General features: G+C 37.2%; 1 protein-coding gene across 10 annotated transcripts in view; it reads right to left on the bottom strand.

Annotated features, from left to right (window-relative positions):
• ADGRG6 (adhesion G protein-coupled receptor G6) overlaps positions 1-20,711 on the bottom strand; it is a 158,352-nt gene that overhangs the window by 38,818 nt on the left and 98,823 nt on the right. For all 10 annotated transcript variants that reach the window (XR_006280009.1, XM_038396397.2, XM_043511118.1 and 7 more), the window contains 6 exons: positions 16,699-16,841; positions 16,073-16,187; positions 12,853-12,914; positions 9,024-9,231; positions 8,242-8,407; positions 2,915-3,055 (listed from right to left, as the gene is read on the bottom strand). Coding sequence is in view for 9 of the 10 variants with exons in the window: in XM_038396397.2 (XP_038252325.1) it covers positions 2,915-3,055; positions 8,242-8,407; positions 9,024-9,231; positions 12,853-12,914; positions 16,073-16,187; positions 16,699-16,841 (835 nt within the window). In the remaining variant the exon portion in view is untranslated. The remainder of the gene's footprint in view (positions 1-2,914; positions 3,056-8,241; positions 8,408-9,023; positions 9,232-12,852; positions 12,915-16,072; positions 16,188-16,698; positions 16,842-20,711) is intronic.

Here is a 20,711-nt window from a genome sequence, read left to right as displayed (position 1 = left end):
AATGACTCCCACTGATTTCAGTGGGCTTTGGATCAGCCACTTAGTGAAAAAATTGGAGGCTAGACTTCAAAAGGCCATTTGATGCCTTGTTCCCACGATTTGTTAAGAGGGGATAGGAGACATTTGTAAATTAAAATAAAATACAAATAATATTTCTTCTTATGATATTAGTTTGGACTGAATTAAGGTTGGGGAAAAGCTTTTAGGCAGGAGAATATAATAAGAATAAAAATGAAAGGATTGTGTGGCTGGAACTATTACAGGGATCTGAGAAGAAATGTTGAGTATTTATATAGCTATTCAATACAATTCATATAGTCTACACAGTTTTAAAATACTATCTTCAGAGGCTCAAATAGAGTCTTATAAAATCAAGTTTTCATATAAACCTTAACAAACAAGATAATTATAGTAGAGTGTAATGTAATAGCACCAAATACATATTAGCATTCTCTCAAATAGAGACATGGCATAGCCAACACCAGTGGAGATTATTTTAAAGTTTTGAACTATGCATTTATTACATATTTTTACACTAACAGAAGAAAGTGCTTCATGCACCAAACAATAAATTTCTGTTGATTGAGATGTTCTGCAGATTATTTAATATTGTAGTTTATTTGAATAGGAAATGACCATTATTTAACTGTCTTCATAATCAGAATCCAATATAAACTACTGTAGCTGAAATGATCAAGCAGCATTGAGTGCTCTTTGGAAGCCTCTTCTTGAAGAGGCATTTGACTATCTTTCGATAGCACAAGCACTGATGTTGTTTGTTTAAACTTGTTTTGAGATCTAGAGATGAAAAGCCGTATACAAGAACAAGGTGGTCTTTTTATTAATATAGTATCAGTATAATATTAGTACTCCAAGGAAAGATGGGAATGTTAGGATGACATTTTGAAATGAGAATTTTCCCTTCTTCGTGCATCCATCTAGCCATCTCCAGAAAGAAACCCTCCTCTTCCTCTTCTAGTACTCCCTTATTACAGAATGGCAAATAACTCTCCACACATGATTTATATAGGTAATTTAGTCTCTTGTGTTTAGGAATATCTGTGAGCACATCATCATTTCCTCAAACATTTTTAATGGCTCAAAAATATTTAACATAGGTTTTTGACAATTAAAAAAAAAATTCTGGATGGCTTGTCAAGAGTTCTCAGTGAGTATTCACTGTTTGTCCTGCATCGGTGAAGAGGTCAGAGCTCCTTATAGGATTGAAACCTTGGCTACTTGTGATTGGTCACAAGTTACTGTTTCTATTTTATGGTCTGATGAATGCATGAATGCTCACATGTGCAAATGGAAAATATGATTTTTGCACATGCTCACTTTCTCAAATGTCTGACCAAGCACACCTAGGCTGCCTAAATGAATGGTTTCAAAAAGTAAACTATTCCTGAAAAAATTGCTCGCAGTATTAGTGCGGCTTTACGTTTTTATTGTCTTCCTATCAAATATATCTTTCTTATTGACATTCACATTCTAGTACCACTCAGGAACACACGCAAGGAAATCAGACAGATCAATTATATACTAATCTGGCGTCAGGCGTGTCATTTGTCTTTTGAGAGGGTATCATTAATTGTAAGTTATAATCATTATGGTTGAACTTTGCCCCTTCATATAAAATATGAAGAAATCATGATTAGTCATGACTAATCATGATGGAGCTTCTGAAGACCAAGCTTAGTGCTATTTATTAAGATAGAATGTTTTATCATTATAGGGATTTTGTGTCATTATGACAAAACCTACTGTTGTATGCTTCTGTTTTCTTGGTTCACTGGAATCATCCTGGTTTTCAATGAAAGTGAATTTTAAAATTAAAACTGTTTAAAACAACTGCAGATACTGCAGGGTGTATTTCAGAAGGCAACTATGGGTCACATGTATTTTGCTAGCCTAGATTATCTCAAGTATCTCAAAACAGTGCCAATAAAAATGATAATATACACACAACACAATACCACAGAGTCCTGCGGATGCACAAGAGCCAAAGGTCATTTGAAATACTAATTCAAGGGAAAATGAACTCAAGCCAAAAACACTGTTCATTATGAAAACTATGTTTTCTTCTGAATGAATACAATATCTTTCGAATGTACAGTGATTTTTTCAATTGTGAAGATCTTCCTTACTCGTTGGTGCATGAGGACCTGCTAGATTACCAGTATTTAGTAGTTAGGTTATACTAGTAGTCACATGATCAGACTTAATGAAGAAAAAAAATACCTAGATCCCCTCAGTTCTCTGATCTCAGTATCACTAACCTTATTGAGTAACCATTTCCTCTCAGAAAACCTGTATATAAGGTGTAAACACACTGCATGGGGTTTGAGAATGCGTATCTGTGATGGTCAACAGTAAAATTAACATGCTCTCTTATCGGTGGAATTAACCCCTGTGCAAAGTACCAGCACAAAGCTATCAGTGGGATTTAACTGGTACATACGCCTTGTGCTGATCTTCTGCACAGGGGTAAATTTCACTCTGTGTGATCACTTAAAAAAAAAGGAAGAGAAATAATTTTAGCAGAAATAATGTTAGGCTCGATTCCAAGCTGGTGTAAAACAGCATGACTCAACTGAACACAGAGGAGCTATGTCAATCTATGCCTATGACCACTTGGATATCAATTCCTTCTAGACTATTATGAGCAGAAGTTTGTGTGATATGGAAGGAAACTTTCCTTAGAATTGCAGTAAGATCTCTGACGTAATGTATAACCTAACTACTAAATACTGGTAATCTAGTCATTATTAATATGCAATACTTATTCCCAATGCCTACCTCTACTATTACCACGTAATTTCTATAACTCATGAGATATTGCAAAATGATTATACTTTGGCAGGCTCACTTGCTTCAGTCCAGGTGAAATTGGTTCAAGCATATTTGCACTTGCCTGGAAAAGTCCATTTTTGTTGAAGAATGTAAACTGGGCCCTAGATACAGCTTCAAACTCATCTTGACTTAAATTCTTCAATAAACTTGAGGGCAGAACAACAGAAGCCAGGGCATTTCCCTGATTCTTGTCAAAATCTAACTGTTTTATAAAAAGAGGAAAGAGCAGATTAGATCAAAAATGAAATCAAGCAAGGTCCACTGAATCCATGCAAACTCCCCACAATATTGTCAAAAGTGATTTGAACATAAGACTACAATAACCATTAGCATAAATATGGCATGGAGCTAGATGAGGATTGATACAGTCCAAAATAATGTTCTGGTATGTTTTTACATCTTCCTGGTGGGAGTCCAGGCTTGAGACATATTATTATTTGTATTACTGTAGCATCTAGGAGCCCAATCATGGACCAGGGCTCCAATGTGTGAGGTGCTGTACAAACACAGAACAAAAAGACAGGCCCTGTGCCCAAACAGCTTCAAGAAGTAGACAAAGGTAATCTCCAGCTGCTGTATTGATCCCTGGGGGCCCAGATGAGTGACAGTAATTTACAGCACCCTTCATATTACTCTCACTTATGCCCAGGAGAACAATCAAGCAGTAAGGGAGCACACTGACCAACTTTGCCTTCGCCTTTATGAGGAATGCTTTGTACTCGTTGGCCATTGTTGCAGAGCTGGGTCATTGTTGCAGGGACACAATACTGCTTCAGTTTACACTTAATTTATGTTTTGAGTGTATCTTCACTAGAAAACGTCCCACTTTCTAGCAGCAGTGTTGCTGCACTAGTGCTAGAGGCAATGTGAGCACTAGTATGGGCAGGGCCCAGGCATTTTAACTATAGAATCATGAAAATTAATGGTGGCTACTATCCACATTAACTCTTACAGTGCTGCAAGCACCAGTGCACCTACCCCTTTGCTGGGGAAAAGAGTACAGGATTTCCAGTATAAACAAAGCCTTGGAATATTTTCTTCACAACCATAAGGGCTAGAAATATTTTTCTTTATAAAATGAAAGCTTTAACCTGGAGCACAATTCTATATTAAGTGGTTGATCTGTGGCGAACTCTACCAAATCACAGAATACTTGGGCCCTGGCTATATTTAACTTGTCTTAAGAGACATTTTTAGCCATTTTACGTTAATAAACAACACTTGAATAAATGAGTGCTAATGGACTTTCCCCCCAGTTTTTTGTTAAGATTGTCTTGCGGTGACTTTTTGATATACATGTAAATTGCTAGAAGGTGGATTTTTAGTTGACCGTATTTAAATGTGTCATTTCCCCATGAGACCAACAAATGTTTCCACTTAGCAGCTTCTATATAACTCATATTCAAAATTAGTGAGTAAACGACATGTTTCCTTCTGGAATTCTGTTTATACTGACTAATGCAGTAACAATAGTGCTAGATTAATGTTGTTGTTTGTCATTTAGAAAAGATTTAATTCTCTCCCTTTTGAATTCTGTAACAGCTTATCAGCATGTCCAGTTTCCGTGTGAAACAATCTGGGGAAGAAAAAAAACAAAGATTTTTTTGTAATTATATTTAGGGTCACCAACTAGATATGGCAAAAATGAGAAACTCCCTGGAGTCAGAATAAGGATAGACTACACAGGAATGTGTCAAACAGCTAGAAGTCTGTCAATCAATCCATCAGTCCATGCAATCAGGTACTTATTTTGACAGTCAGCACTGTCATATATCTGAGAGCCTCCTCTTTTCCTGTAGCTACAATGGAAGAGACAAAAGACTTACAACTTTCTGAACAAGACACTGAATTTAACAGACAAGCAGACATGGGAACATCAGTGTTGAAATTTTGTAGGAGTGCCTATGAATATAAACACATATTACACTAGTTTACAAATTCATATTAGTGGACAACAGAGCCATTAGCAGGGACTGAAAAGGTCAAAAGCGCTATGGTTGGTATTTAAGGCCCAGAAAACTTGACCTTGGTGAAAGAACTTTTGTAAACAAAGAAATTATACTGGTTAAACCTTTATATTATTTCTTCAGGAACGTTCTAAGTACAATCTTTCAAGTTCTTGAGTACCATCTGGAACTATGGCACAGGAGATTTTGGAACCTACAATACTTCATTGTGTCTGGTAACATTGTCCATAAAAGCCTATCTCTAAACAGGAAAATAGAACTGGCCAACAGAAAAAGATATATTCATAAATACTCTTGTGAATGACACACTGGTATTTGCAACCCTTATTATATGCTTACTGTAAACATTTGAAAGAGTGAATATTTATTGACAAGAATGTTAATGGACATTAAAAATACCAGAGCAAAAAATGTGTGAATGTATTACAGCTTCTGCAGCCATTTTGGAAAGCACTTATTATTCCCACAACTGATTTGAATAATTATCAGTAGTTTATAGATAATATAGGATCATTAAAGGGGACTCCCAGTGTGTATAAGCTTACGTCAACCAATCATGTGACACAGGTGATAACTCAGAGGGTACAAATAGCAACAGCAACGAAGACATAGGCTACAAGGCCTGTTCATACAAACTGTTTATCAAGCATTTGTGAAGAACACACACATTTGTAAAAATCACAGGATAATACCTGACAGACAGACAGGACATAGAGCCAAATTCATCTGGTAAGTTGTCCTCAAAGAATAAATTGGCTAAGGCTAGTAGAAACTCTGCATCTACTAGAGATGTATTATTAGGTTCAGTGAAGAGAATGGAAGAGGTTTCTCTAAAAATAGGCATATATTACAGGAGCAATTTAACAAAATGAATTCCCAAATGCTAACAGTCAAAGATTTGGCAAGAACTGTAAAGATACTTGACTAAAGTACAATTTCTTCAAGCTGCTGTGGATAGATTTGCTTGATATCCATCTTAAGAGGAAAAAATAAAATAACATTTAGAAGCTGTCTGAAATATAGCTTGAGGTTTTTAAGATTCCCTAAAGATCATCACAATATTTGGTAGAAGTTCTTGACCTTGTGAAAGAAAATTTCCATCTAGAGAGGAGAGAAAAATTCTTGCCTAATAAACATTGAAATATAAACTGTGACCACAGATGTTGAGGAAATTTTTTATGGGGAAGGGTTAAGAATTCTCAATAAGCTGTTGGAAGTGTAAAAGCCTGAAAACCAACTCAATGTTCCAACAGGAACATTATTAATAAACTTGTCTTTTCTTATGGCACAATCTGGATTTCATCATTATTTAAAGATTCCTGTAATAAATTATTCCAGGGCAAGAAAATTCTAATATTCCTGGATGTCCTCATGCCACAGATGGTATTTTTTTATTATACGTGCAGGACATCCCAGATCTAAATGTAGAATTTTTCCTTTCATCTCTCCATAAATGCAAGGTGAAAACTGAATGATAGTTGTTCCTTTTTTTATAACACTCAGCAATCAAGCTTTATTAATAACATAACTTCCTCATCCATTTCCACTAAATTTGATTTGGAGAAAAATGGGTGAAATTCTGTGAGTAAAAATGAATAAAACTCCATTAAGGTAAATGTCACAAGGCCTACTTACATCTGCAGAGAATTTGAGCCTTTGAATTTTAGGTCCAGAAGATAATAAGAACAATATTTTAAAATACTATAATATTTTATGATACTGTTATGAATGGACATCATGCCATAAATTTGCATGGTACTTACAGAAATGACAAGTTATTTAATAGCAAATTTACACCAACAGAGAATTTAGTTTCTCATGCATATTACAGCAATATTACTCTGTTACACTATACTGTAATGATCTGCATTTAGCTGTTAGCACAACTTCATGTTTAAATTATGAAATTAGCTCCTCAGGTCTGATTATTTGTTTATAATAGAAATATTTTTATTGTTTTTTTTTTAACCCTCACCTACCTTTACCTACACTGCAGGCTTTCACAGAGACTATGTGTTTGGCATGTGATCCAGTGGGAGAGCCATGACAGTTCATGGTTAGGGCACTAAGGAACCCAGGATCAATTCTCTGCTCTGCCACAGGCTCCCTCTGTGATCTTAATCAAGTCACTTAGGGTCAGATTTTTACATGTATTTATGTGCCTAAAGAAGCAGACAGGTGCCTGACAGGATTTAATGGCAATGAGGTACATAGGGGCTTTTGAAAATCCTACTAGTTGCCTATCTTCATTTTTAGGCACCTAAATACCATTAAAAATCTGGCCTCTAGTCTCTCTGTATCTCAGTTCCCTATCTGTAACAAAATGGGAATAGCACTTTATAGCTCACAGGGATGTTGTGAGGAAAAAGACATTTAACAACTTGAAGTCAAAATCAAAGAGTTGGTGAACATTTATCTCCTGCTGGAGTCAATGGAAGATGCATGTGCACAGCAGAACTCGGGGTTTGGCTCATAATAAGCAGAATTATTAAAAAACTGTTGGAGGTTTCTATATTGATCCATGAAGGCTTGTACCACAACACCGATGAAGTCCTTCATGCATATTCTACCTTGGATTTATTCTGCAGGAGGTCTGAGTGCAGACACCAGCTTAGGAAACTTTAAAATTACATCGCTGAGTATATGTAGATTTGAGAGGTAAAAATATACAATCCATCTCTATGCCTGAGATGAAAACACCCATCTTTTATTATTTTTCATGGGTGACACTAAGATACACTAAGTTCAATCAACTTCTTTTGGTCATCTTTAAGAAGAATTTTAGATAAAATAGTGACACATTATTGGAAGTTTGAAATTCACCATTTTTTGCTCACTTGGAAGTGTGTAATAAAGCAGGTGGGGCATTTTGTTGATAGAGTGAAATTGCCCTGGGTTTAACTCTTGCTACATACTTCGTAGGAACTTCTGGTCCTCAGCAAAATGATGTATGAAATCAACAATATTATTTTTGTAGGCATAGATACCAACATCATCAGCTGTTTTTATATCAGTAAAGCAACACTCGACCCAAGAAACATCAATTATTGTAAAAGGTAGTTATAAGTGACAATCATATGGGGCTATTAAATAATATGTGTTGGCTAACACGTTGCCAAACTCTAATTCAGGAGATGGGAAGATTAATAGAGGATATTTTCCCTCCTCATTTTTCTAAGTAGATGAAAAATTTGAGCTAGTTTGGAATATGTCAGCAAAACATTTAAATTTGTAACAGTCACAATTTGGTCTGGAGTTCCTATAACCCATGGAAGTACTAAATTAAACTATTTGAAAGAATGCGGGAGAAAAGGTAATCAATATTCCCAACTGGGTTCAGTGCTACTGTATCATACCTAATAAGTAATAATTCTTAATATCAGACATATTTTGGGTTCCAGTGTAAATGTCTGTTCTGTACCTGAAAATCTGAAGCATTGTTCTGGGGACCAACACTGAAGGAAGATCCACTAAATGAAGTTGAATTAATAGAAGAAACTCCAAGTGCCAAGTTCCGAGTTGAGATGCTCATGGATGGTCCAGTGAACTGAATCTTTAAGGCTAAAGTATCAATAGTTTTTAAAGCTCTAAAAACAAAGAAAATTAAAAACAAAAATGTTGTTTTTATATATCTAGATCTATCTATAGACATATAAACAAAACAGAAGAGATGAGAAGAAAGAAAAATAATGATGAAACCAGTAATACAGCATCAGGAAAGAAAATGAGTCTTGTGAGCTTTGAGTCCATCTCTGACACTAATTTTTGTTAACCCAACAGGAGATTTGATAGATTGATCTCTCTGGGCCAGATCCTCAAATGACGTAAATCAATATAGGTATTGAAACCAGTGTATTCATGCTGATTTGCACTAAGGAAGGATCTGTCTGTCTGACATTTCTGGCTAAAGAACAATATTCCCATAATATTTAAATTCATATTACAGTTTCATTTCTTATATCAAAATAGTTAGCTTTTTGCCAAGCCCATTAATTTGAGACTTGATATACGTCTCTTGGAAAAATATCTCATAAGTCATCTCATCTGGAAAAATGTCTTTCAAGGGACTTAATCAAAAGTCTAAGGTAGGTTTCTATATCTTGTGTATCTCTATTTAGAAAGCTTGAGGTTTTTATGATCCCATACCCCAACAGGTAGTAAAACACTTTCTCAATCTCCTCCCTCAAATTCAGAAACACTTACTCAGAAGATGATGCTGCCAAAACACTGTCTGAACTTGTTAAAATATTGGAAAAAATTGTCACCACAGTAGAACCCAAAGACTCATCAATTTCTTCATCATTCACAATTTTTTTAAGTTTCTGCACAACATCATTGACTTTGTCTGAGGTCAGCTGCTGCCCTTCACCAGTGAGGTTCAGAAGTTGATTGGCTATATCAGCTGCATTTTCTGTGAGAACATAGGTAAAAGGGAGCAAAAGTAGAAAGGGATACATGTGAAGAGCACTTCCTGCTTGTTGATTTACAATATTCAGTGCTAATTGAACAAACATAATAATTAATCAACATAAAGTATATAGGATGGGCTGAACTTATATAATGTACTTCTCTGTTTCCTCTTTCTTTTACTAATTTCATCTGGGTTTATCCTCATTTAAAGTAGGAAAAGATTAGAATGGATGAATGAAAGAAGAGAAAAGAGGGGGAAAAGAAAGAAGATAAGCATATTTCCTTTTCCCTTCTTTCCTTTCCTGCCCTTATCTTATACTCTCTTTCTCTTGGGAAAACCAAATTCTCCTTCATCCCTGAGACCAAACAGTGTGTCTCCTGATGTCCTAGTTCCAGGAGAAATTTAACTCCTTTCTGGGTTCAGAAAGTGAAATCCTGACCCTATTGAAGTCAATTGGAATTTTTCTATTGAGTTCCTTTCACCCAGAGTCTATGCATGAATGGCATGACAAGTAAATCTCATACAAGGGCTTCTTCTGGCAAGACAAGATTGGGTGTTTAATATAGTGGCAATGTGGGCCACACCCAAATAGTGGTGTAAATTAGACTTTGGGCATCAGTTGGTCAGTAAATCAGTATAAAAGATCAAGCCATGTAATCTGAAAAAAATTGGCACTCTGTGAGTGTGCACAAAAAAGTATTGTGGCTAAGGAGGTAGAGTGATGAATGTAGGAGAAAAACTATAAACAAATCACTTTATCTACACTCACACATTTGTTATTTTTCCTGATATACAACCACTGTTGCCCTGTTGGCTAACATTACATCCATTTTACACCTGAGTGCCTGATTCTGCACTGCCTTATCCCTTATATGGTCACTTATACCCGTGCAAAATAAGTTCAAACTGGCTTTAAAGTGCTACCAAATAAGAATTCTACACTCCTATGTTCCAGTGACTGTATCCACTTTGCACTGGTGTACACAAAGAACATGACTCCAGTTTACACTAAGGCCCTTTACATTACTCTGCCAGTGTAAAAAGGCCATAAAATGGGTATACATGTAATTTACTCCCATTTTCCAAACAGTGTGATATAAAGCTGTCTTTGTATAAATGAGAATAAGGCTTCAGGAGTCCAATCTAAAGCCCACTGGAATCCTTTCCATTGACTTCAATGGCTTTGAATCAGGTCCCAGGTATAAAACATTTGAAAATCAGATTGGAACAGACTGTCAATTTGATGCAAATTAACACCTGCCCCCAGTCTTGGCATAAAAAATGTAACTCATGGCACTGAATTTGATCCAGAGACTGTCATGGATAGGCTGGATTCAATTTGTTGTTTTCTCATAGATTTTAAATATTTGCTTTGATTTTTTTAAAAAATATTGAAATAATTTAGTATGAGTGAGGGAGACATGCTGGCATAGGGTAGAGAAACCAAACACCACAAGAATGCTCCACAGTATTTTCCCCAGGCATTGAAATTAGGGGTGTGTGTTAGAATTTACAGGGGATGAGACCATGAGAGTGAAGATGGGCTGTATGTCACCATAGTAAAAACTGAAAAACGTTTTAAGACCCTTCTATTACTTTAACTCCTGTTTTAAAATCATCACATATATTAAAGTTGGCTACTCAGGCCTTCAGTGAAGCACTATATCTACATCCTTTTTGATTTCTTGTAATTTTGCACAATTCTGTTAATGAACTTCTTGAATGAGGTGCACTCCTCTTTTGTGGCTTCTTGTGTGTACGGTATTCCAGTCCTTCGGTTGCTATGCTCATTAGTTCATTCACATAATGAGGCAGAAGGTGACTTCTTTCAAAGCACAAAATTCTATTCATTGATGAAAAAGAATGCCCAACTGGAGCTGTTGTGACTAGGGATAGCAAGAGATGAATTCCTACTTCTTTCATCCCAGGAAACGTAGCACAAAGATCAGGTTAACCCACTAGTGATGATAAAAAAGAAGCTAAAGCAAAATCTTTATTCATTCGTCATATGACATTCCACTCTGTATTCAAATTCTCTATCACATCACAGCCCAATTGCTTATTGAATTTCATCCTATTTCCTTCAGACCATTTCTCCAGTTTGTCTAGATCATTTTGAATTTAATCCTATCCTCCAAAGCACTTGCAACCCCTTCCAAGATGGAATCATCCACAACTTTATAAGTGTACTCTCGATGCTGTTATCTAAATCTTTGATGATGATATTGAACAGAACCAGATCCAGAGCCAATCCCTACGGGACCTAAATCAATATGCCCTTCCAGCTTGACAGTGAACCTCTGGGGAACAGTTTTCCAACTAGTTATCCACCCACCTTATAGTAGCTCCAAGTTGTATTTCCCTAGTTGGCTTATGAGAAGGTTATTTCAGACAGTATCAAAAGCCTTACTAAAGGCAAGATATACCAGATCTACCACTTCCCCCCATCCAATAAGCTTGTTACCCTGTCAGAGAAAGCTATTAGATTGGTTTGACATGCTGTTACTTATCACCTTATTATCTTCTAGGTGTTTGCAAATTGATTGCTTAATTTTTTGTTCCATTATCTTTTTGGATACTGAAGTTAAGATGGCCTCTGCAGTGTGTATAGGAGAGATTATGATTACACTTTTCTCTGATAAAACCTTGTACTCCACCATGTCTTCCAGAGAAGTTTGCAGCTCCATCAAATGCACAAGCAGCCATCTGTTTGGTGTTCAATTTACAAGCATTTAACTCTAAGATGTGGGTTGTCACACATGCAGCTGATGGGTCTTCTATAACCTGAACTTCTAGAAATGTATCTACAAGCCTACCACTGACACTAAGATAATATATGCAATGACTTAATGCTTGATGCCAATTTGCACTGATGCATTCATCGGTCATGTATGCAAATTTTTTCAATGTGATGAGACAGTTCTTCAGTTTTTCAACTGCTGAGTCTTTCACTTTTGCATTTCATGCTTCTAATCAGTCAGTTGAGTTTCTTGCAGAAAGATAGCGAGCACTTGCCAATCTTGTTCAGAAACAGTGTCCAACTTCAGGGTTAACAAGTGACAATGCAAGTATGATGCCAACAGCTGTGTTTATTCACATAAACTGTGTTGTCTCTGCAGCATTCTTAACAGCCTCATTCAGTACTTCTAAAACTGGCTTTTACAATGACTGGCTTATAAGGCTTGCAGTCCAGAGGCTTCATGTTTTGCAGCCTTTTCATGTAGTTTGTCAGCATTGGCTTTGCTGATTGGTCTAGCAAACCAAGATCCTCCAGTTTTAGCAATTTTAGCAGTGGGAAGCTTTCCTTCTTTGTAATCTTTTTTGCAAGAGGTGCACCAGTAGCCATCTTCTGTAACTTCAATAAATGGAAAAGGTTTGACCAAGAAACATCAGGACTGCCTTTAGGTTGTGGAGACACTATTTCTTCAGTGTTTTGGGCTGTTGTAGATACGCCACTTGAACCTTCAGATGGCATGTTGGTATATTCTTTAGTTCTTGGTATGTTCTTCTTCTTGATTGGGGGTGATGGGAGAGTTTAGGGGGAGGTGTACATTGTCCCTGGAGGAGAGGAGGGTGTAGGGAAATTGCTCCTAGATAAAGGATGAATATCAATACACTTACCTGTGCAATTTCTAAGATCAGGTTGGCCCCAGTATGATGTATAGTTGTGCGGGTTTAAAAAACTATGGAGGAAAAAAATGACAGAATATGCATTTATGCAAAGCATGTCATATTATTCAGAATAATGTAGCAAAATAAAGCTGGATGTTTCAAAATTCATTTGTAAATTTCACAGCATCATGTTACATTAAAATTACAGTCCTGGCAGCAACAAAATTACAATGAAAATTAACAAAATATGATCGATATTGGGAATTTGTGGTTGATTGTTGTAAAAAACCAGTAACATCAATAATGGTGCAAAAATCCTCAGCTGGTGTGAACTGCCATAGTTTCATTGTCTCCAATGAAGCGGTGAGGATTTAGACTAGTTGAGGATATAGAGTTATATTTCAGGAGTGACCAAAGCACCTATGTGGTACTAGAGCATTCCTAATATGTCCTGACCACATGTTTTGAAAAGTAGTTGAAATTTTCACATAAAGTGCCAAATCCTGCCATTATATTTTAACTTTAACTTAGTTAGGCTTTGAATCAACCCTATGTGAAAAGAGCAGTGGCTGTAAGAAGAGTGTGAACAGTTGCAAGAAAGCTGGACACAAACTTTCTGCCATCCTTGATCCTGTGCAAGGATAGGTAGGCAGGTGTCTAGGATGTGATAAAGGGTATGTGACAAATCTGAGAAGTATCACCAGGTTAAAGAATCACTGATAAGTAATCATTTAAAAAATCTGTTATTAAAACCTCACAGCAATAGATTATTTCCATGGATTATATTTCCAAACTATGGAAAAAACACACTATGGCCCTGTAATAAAAAATGGTACCATAACACATACACACAAGCGGGACAAATTAAGGCCATCTTAATTCTGGCATATCCTAAATATTGAGTGCTTTGACATAGCATATTTAATGCTTTTTTAATGTAGCTTTGGGAAATATAAATTGTAACCTGGCATTGTCCCTCTAACATTTTTTCTATGACTGAGTATCTGAGTTCCATGCATCAGCAAGAACACGACAGTAGGTTTCATTGATGTGCTAACCAGCACCTGGTTACCTTAGTACTGCCAAATCTGTGATCCATACTGTACAATGTTTGCAGGCCACGTCAGTCTTCTGTTGTTCTGGGGTTTGCTTAGGACCCAGTGTCACAGAGACATTACTAAATTAAACATTTTCCTCCATGCCTGGGACAGGTTAAACTACATAGGCTGTCTATTTGAGCCTTTTTTGAGGGTTGGGATCAAAACATCACGGAATTTCTGCTCCACTGCCATTTTCCACTTAATCATGCCCACCATTTTCACACCAGATGGCAGAATGCTTACACATTTTGGCTGTGCATTTCATCCTCTGTGAACCACACACACACAAAATCTTTGGTATCTTTTTGTTTCTACAGTGTAGCAGCTCAGCATGTAGTTGCCTGCTTCTTTTTGTTCCCAGTACAGTGGCAAGAGTTACTGGAGACAGCTAGGCAAGAAAAACCTACTACAAAGCAGAATACAAATTTTGGATTAGAAATATGCTGACAATCAAAGTCATTGTGTAGTCCCCAATGAGTGTGCAATAGAGATAAGAGGTCCTGGGGCAGTAAAGGCCAGGAGCTTCAATGTGTAGTCACTCAGTGGCACACACATCAAAACAGTGTGACCCCTGCACTAGCTACTTTGCAACAAATGTTGTTCAATCAGAACCTAATGGTATTTGTACAAGATTAACAGGCTGAGGAAGTAAGTTAGTTAAACACAAACTCTGGTTGTTTTCCTGTCTGGCACAAAACCTTGAGGCTGATGTTCATGTTGCCATCTTGTTTCCAGAAAGTAAAAGAGCTGGATCAGCCTTCTCAGACCATGTCCCAGATACAATGTAGGCAGACAAGTCTTTTTATGGCTTTAAAAGAATTCATTCTTTCATAATAGCCTGTATTATTGCTTATGGCTATCATATTAACTATAGTTATTATCATCATTGGTATCATCATCATGCCTAGATCAAAGCCTCATTGTGATAGGTACTGTACAAACACACAGGAAAGGACAGTCGGTGCTCTGAAGAATGTATAGTCTGAATAGAGAAGACAGGCCAAAACGTGGAGGAAAGACAAGATTATTACCCCATTTTACAGGTGGCGAATTGAGGCATGGAGAGATTAAGTGCCTTGCTGAAGCTCACACAGGAAGTCTTTGGCTGAAAGTCTATGGCAAGGCCAAATATTGAACCTAAGTTTCCTGAGTCCCCAGTCGAAATCTTAAAACCTCCCGCCTAAAGCCTTAACCACATCTTTACTCCCTGCTATTATGAACTACTGCCAAATTGCAAATTTCGGTGTTGTAGCTGTGTTGGTCCCAGGAAATGAGAAAGACAAGGTAGGTGAGGTAATATCTTTTATTGGACCAATTTCTGCTGTGGAAGGGACTAGCTTTTGAGCTTCACAGAGTTCTTCCTAAGGCCTGGGGAAGATAACCAGAATGTCCAAATTAAATACAAGGTAGGACAGATTGCTAAGGGGTTCACACACACTGTAGGAGACCACTTAAAATGAAACAGGCAATTAATACCTATACTGTAGGACAATGGAGGATTAGTAGGCAGTTGGGTGTGTTATGAATTGTTGTAATGAGCCATAAAACCGGTGTCTCTGTTAAATCTATGGATTTTAGTGCACTTTTCAGAGTATTTAAGGTGAGTCTGACTTTGCTTTAACGAGATGAGAGGTCTCAGAACCTACCAAATAAACCTCTTCAACCAGAATTCAGCTAAGAATACTGTTTGTGATGGACAAATCAGTTTAGAATCCAGTTTACTATTGGTTCTTCAGTACTAGCTGTAGTAAAAAATTATTTTTGACAGTTAAATAAGAAGAATGATTTGAAGATAAACAGGAGCAGATCTGTTAGGTAAGAAGATACAATTATAGTTATTTTTTGACCAGATAGTATTTACACCTTGAAGAAGTGATGTCTATTTGTATCTTTTCCCAGTTACTACTAATCAAGGAAATATCTCTACTCCAAAAACATGTGCCTCTCTGTGCTATTTGGGCCTGCATGTGTCACAATATGAAAGTAACCTCACTTTAAAATAATGCTGATCAATTCATGGGCTAAATCGGACACAATTTAAATGGCATTCACACTAAATTGTGAATACTGAATATTGGTTTTGCCATTAGACAGCTCACAGCTTCTGACAGGTCTCCATGATTACTTACCATGTTCTTGATGCAATCTGGACTGAGCTCCCATGGCACAATGTAAAGTTGGTTACAGTGGGTCTGGTATCTGGCCAGAAATAGTTTGGAGGGTTTTCTTCAGCTGTACATTTTTCTATAAAACAACAATGTACACAAATGAGAACAAATCTCAACTTCTATCAAGTAAATTATAGTTTAATTTATCAGTCTCTCTTGCATCACATTTTATTAATCATTCTGTGGTTTACATGCAATCATTTTTTCTCCAGTGGGTGCCTGCAACATGTTTGTAATGGCTGGGTGCTGTACATTGTACACCTTTGTCCCGGAGATACCAGGCCAGATCATCAGCTGCTGTAAATTGACAGATGCCTACAGAGCTATGCTGAGTTAGAAGTTGAGAACTTGGATATCAGAATGGCAATTTGAAGCCCACAGACCAGTTGCTGACAGTCCATTGATGGAATTGTCTGGTCATAATTTTAATCTGAATTAGGAGATACCAGATTTCAGTACAACTGGAAAGTCCATTGTTAGAGCCTTTAGTGTTCACTAAATGGGGGGGAAGGGGGGAAGGAAGGGACTTGTTTTGGGGCAAGCAAACAAAACCTGAAGAATGGCAAAGTTGAAACCTCTTTACCTACCTACTGGATCAACATCCACTGTATGGACCCTCAGTCCATCCCCTATGGTTTCATTATTGCTTATGAGTTTCTGCCGGATGGCTTGCTCTTCTAAACTGATGTTGTTGGTAGAGTTGTAAACCAGAAGAGCCCAAACCACAAATCTGCAAGGAAAATTATCCCAGTGTTTGAATCAGAATGAGATATAACAAAGGAATTGGGGTTTTGAAATTAAAATATCCAACCAGCTTAAATAAGGTTTATGATGAAGGTACCTGCCCGTATTTTAATCTCTATATGTCATGAGAGAGACTGAGCAAACCATGTCTATCCCAATATGGAGGGAATATCTCAGAAAATATTGTTCCTTACCTGTAAATTAGCCTTCTCTTACACAGATAGCCCTCCAAACCTGGCACTGTTGGGAAATCCCACCAACAGCTACTATTATTGAAGCAATTCTCTAAAAGATCGAAGGTAAAAATATTAAACGCACCTAAGGGTCAGATTTTGAAAGGTATTTAGGTACCTAAAGATGCAGATAGGTGCCAAGATGGATTTTCTAAAGCATCTAGATACTTTTGAAAACCCCACTTGGGAACTATCTGTATTTTTAAGTGCCTAAATACTTTTAAAAATGGCCCTTAGTGACTTAGGAACCAAAGTTCCATTGAAAGTCAACGAGACTTGGACTACTAAGTCATTTAGGTACTTCGGAAAATGTTACACCTAATTAGGAAAGATTGGTTGCTTAGTCGAATAGAAACAAGTAGTTGTGGAATAGTAATAACTGTTTTGGACAGAAACCCATTGATCCTTTCTCGAGCACAAGGATCCTTGGTCCCTCTCCTGTGTGGGAATTAGAACAATATCCTCCCCTTGTCCAGACTCATGGACTTTCTGGATGCAGGATATCATTGCTGGCCATTCAGATGGAATGGTGAGATGAAAAGAGAGGTCTCAGCTAGACTTTTTCCAAGACAGGAGAGAAGCCCAGGTCATAGGGACAAAAAGCCACTGCTCAAAAATCTCACGAAGATATGTGAATACCCGAAGATATAGGAAAAACGATTAGAGGAGAAACAAGAAGATGTGCAAGGGCTGTGCCAGGCTAGTAGTAGGAAGGCATAACACTGACCCAGGTGCCAGGCTCAATTATGGGCTCCTTGGAAGCTGAAAGGAGAGATGCCAGTGTGCAAATAGGCACATATTTACTGTTTATATAAATAGAAACATTTATTCTCTGCTCTTGCACTAGTAAATATACAGTTTTTCTTTTATACTGCTGAGCAAATGTTTAAACCTGGCCACTAGTCTCCCATTTGCTTTGGATGCAGGTGGCCCCAGTAGAGTTACAGCTGCAGCTGTACCTCTAGACCGATCATCCCTGCTGTGCTATCACACTTACCAAGTTCATCCTAACATTCCATTGGCTTCAATAGAATATTAATTCACAGCTATAACCTCAACAGGCTGTGCACTAGCAGGCTATTGATACATATTTAGGGTGCATTGTGAGGCACAAGGCTAACAGTGGTAAAGGGGTTATTATGGCATCTATTTCAGAGGAAGAATGAGAACTTCCTAGGAGCATGTCAGTTTCAGTCCCCTGCCCCCTCCCGCCGCTCCTGCCCAAGAGGCTCCAGCCTCTAAACCATCTTTCCCAAAAGGTTCTGGCTCCATCATCTATTTCACCTATTTCTACTTTAAGAGATAAAAACTTAATAAATTGCTGCCACTCCCAGCTTCAGCAAAAGGGAGGTCATAGACAAAGGGTCACTACTCTCACATTGTTTATATCCTGTTCTACCAGCTAATCAGAATGTGACTTTGGACATTCAGCAACCAAAGCCATGCTCTAATGGCAACAGAATAGCAGGAGTAATGATAGATCAGGTATAAATGGGTTAGTTATCCTGACTATTTACAAGGAGGAAAAATTGATTATGCAGCACTAAAGAACTAAAGAACATCTGTTAAACTATTCTGTTTATCTGGCTTTTGATAACTCTTACAGGATATACTGTACATATTATGTAACATGGAACTCCTTTATATTTTGACATACATTACAAATATTATTAAGTTGTACAAAATGACTCATGTTAACAACCTGTAATAGATAATAATTACTTTAACTTGATAATTAACACAGTTCTGAGCTGATCATATCCCTCCATTTTTGTAGCAGTCAGATCCCAGACAAAGAACATTTTGATGTTGAAATATAAAATTTAGTTTGAATTTGTGAAATAGTAGGCCAATTTTCATGTAAATGTCAATGATGAAACACTGCTTCAGTGATGTAATGATGGGTGAGCCCAACGTTAAAACACACATTCATCCTTCACAATGAAGGTAGTAATACTATAGCAAATGGATGTTTATATGAAACTCCATTCAAAAATCATAATGAGAAATTCTATCACACTGAAATCACTGTGTACCGAAGAACAGATTGTGGTCATCTGGCATAAGTGTGCAAGATGGGGAAAGATGAAGCTAGCACTAGCTGTGAGAAACCCGTGGAAGACCTGCTGCCTTCTTCACAAGTCTGCTGAGCGGAGCTGACATGGAAGGAGGAGGATAGCACATGTTGCACCCTGAGCCAGGGTATAACAGAGGTGCAAGTGTGCTTACATCACTGCTACCCAGAGTGATGAGCTTCCCTCAGGCACAATGACTCTTGGAACTGCCATCAAGGATGCCATGTCCTAAAAGCCACAATATAGCCCCAAAGGAATGCACTATGTACAGTAAAGTAGATCACACTGAAATATAAATAATCAATTATTATTACAGTGGACTTTTCTTTTTTCTCTTATTCCATGTATAATATTAATTGGCTAAACTAATCGTGTATTTAATATGTCCCTTTTCAGAATGCAACTGTAGTCTCTCAGCTACCTAGTCATTATTAATTAGTTTTGTTATCATTGTAAACTTATTTGGGGGCTAGGAATCCAAATTTTTTTTAAATACATAGAGTAAAATTTTCAAAAGCACCTAAATGTCTTAGGATACTAACACTCATTGAAATTCATTGGGACTTAGGCTCGTAAGTCACAAGGCACTATTGGAAATTTGACTTAAGTCTGCTATTTCAGCTTCTCTCTACACATCTTACTTTGTTATGCAGTTTTGAAGATGAGCAGAAAAGTTTTAAAGATGTCTGTAAATTAGTAGCAAGTTTAAACATACACTGGTATACATGCGATAAGGTCTGCAGCATAGAGGGGTGCATGACTTGGAAGGAATAATTTGAACAACTTGTTGCTGAATTCTAAAGTAAATGCAACTATTCAAGAAAAGAGAGCCAGCCATGACTGTGAACTACTCAATGAAAACATCTGGTCAATGAGCAGTGGTGATCCACACAGCAGGCAAAATGTTCAAATGTATAAGGAACGGAATTAATGCTGAACATCTGATAATCCCATCATATAAATCAATGGGAGCGCCTTTCCTGGAATAATTTGTTTAGTTCTGGTCACCCTACCTATAACAAGATATAGCAGAATAGAGGGAGTTTGGAGATGACCAACAAAATTATTTGAGTCATGGAGAGACTTCTAAATGAGGTAATATTGATAAGACTGGGAATGTTTAGGTTAGAGAGCAGACAAATAAGAGGATACATGATAGACGTATACACAGTAATCTGTGGTATAGAGAAGGTAAGTCAGGAGCTCCTAGTTACCCTCTCATAATACAAGAAGAAGTGGATATTTTAGAAGGGACATAAAATCCTCACGTTTCAGGATATAAATTAAACACAAATGGGCATGCATTAGGAAGAAACTTCCTCTATGGATAAATTATTCCATAATTTTTCACCTCAGGGTTTCTTACACCTTCCTCTGAAGCATCTGGCACTAGCTTTTTTCAGAGACAGTGTACTGGACTAGATGGCTCACTGCTCTGATCCAATATGGCAATTCCTATATGCCCATGTGTCTTTGTTTGAGTTACATTCCTCCCCATAGAATTGGGGTGGCAAGACAAATAGTTGATCATAATGAATTTGCTTCATA

The sequence above is a fragment of the Dermochelys coriacea genome, chromosome 3, assembly GCF_009764565.3.
Source record: "Dermochelys coriacea isolate rDerCor1 chromosome 3, rDerCor1.pri.v4, whole genome shotgun sequence".
NCBI classification, from domain to species: Eukaryota; Metazoa; Chordata; order Testudines; family Dermochelyidae; genus Dermochelys; species Dermochelys coriacea.
Note: the sequence above shows the minus strand (reverse complement) of the source record. Positions and strands in the feature narration are given on the sequence as shown.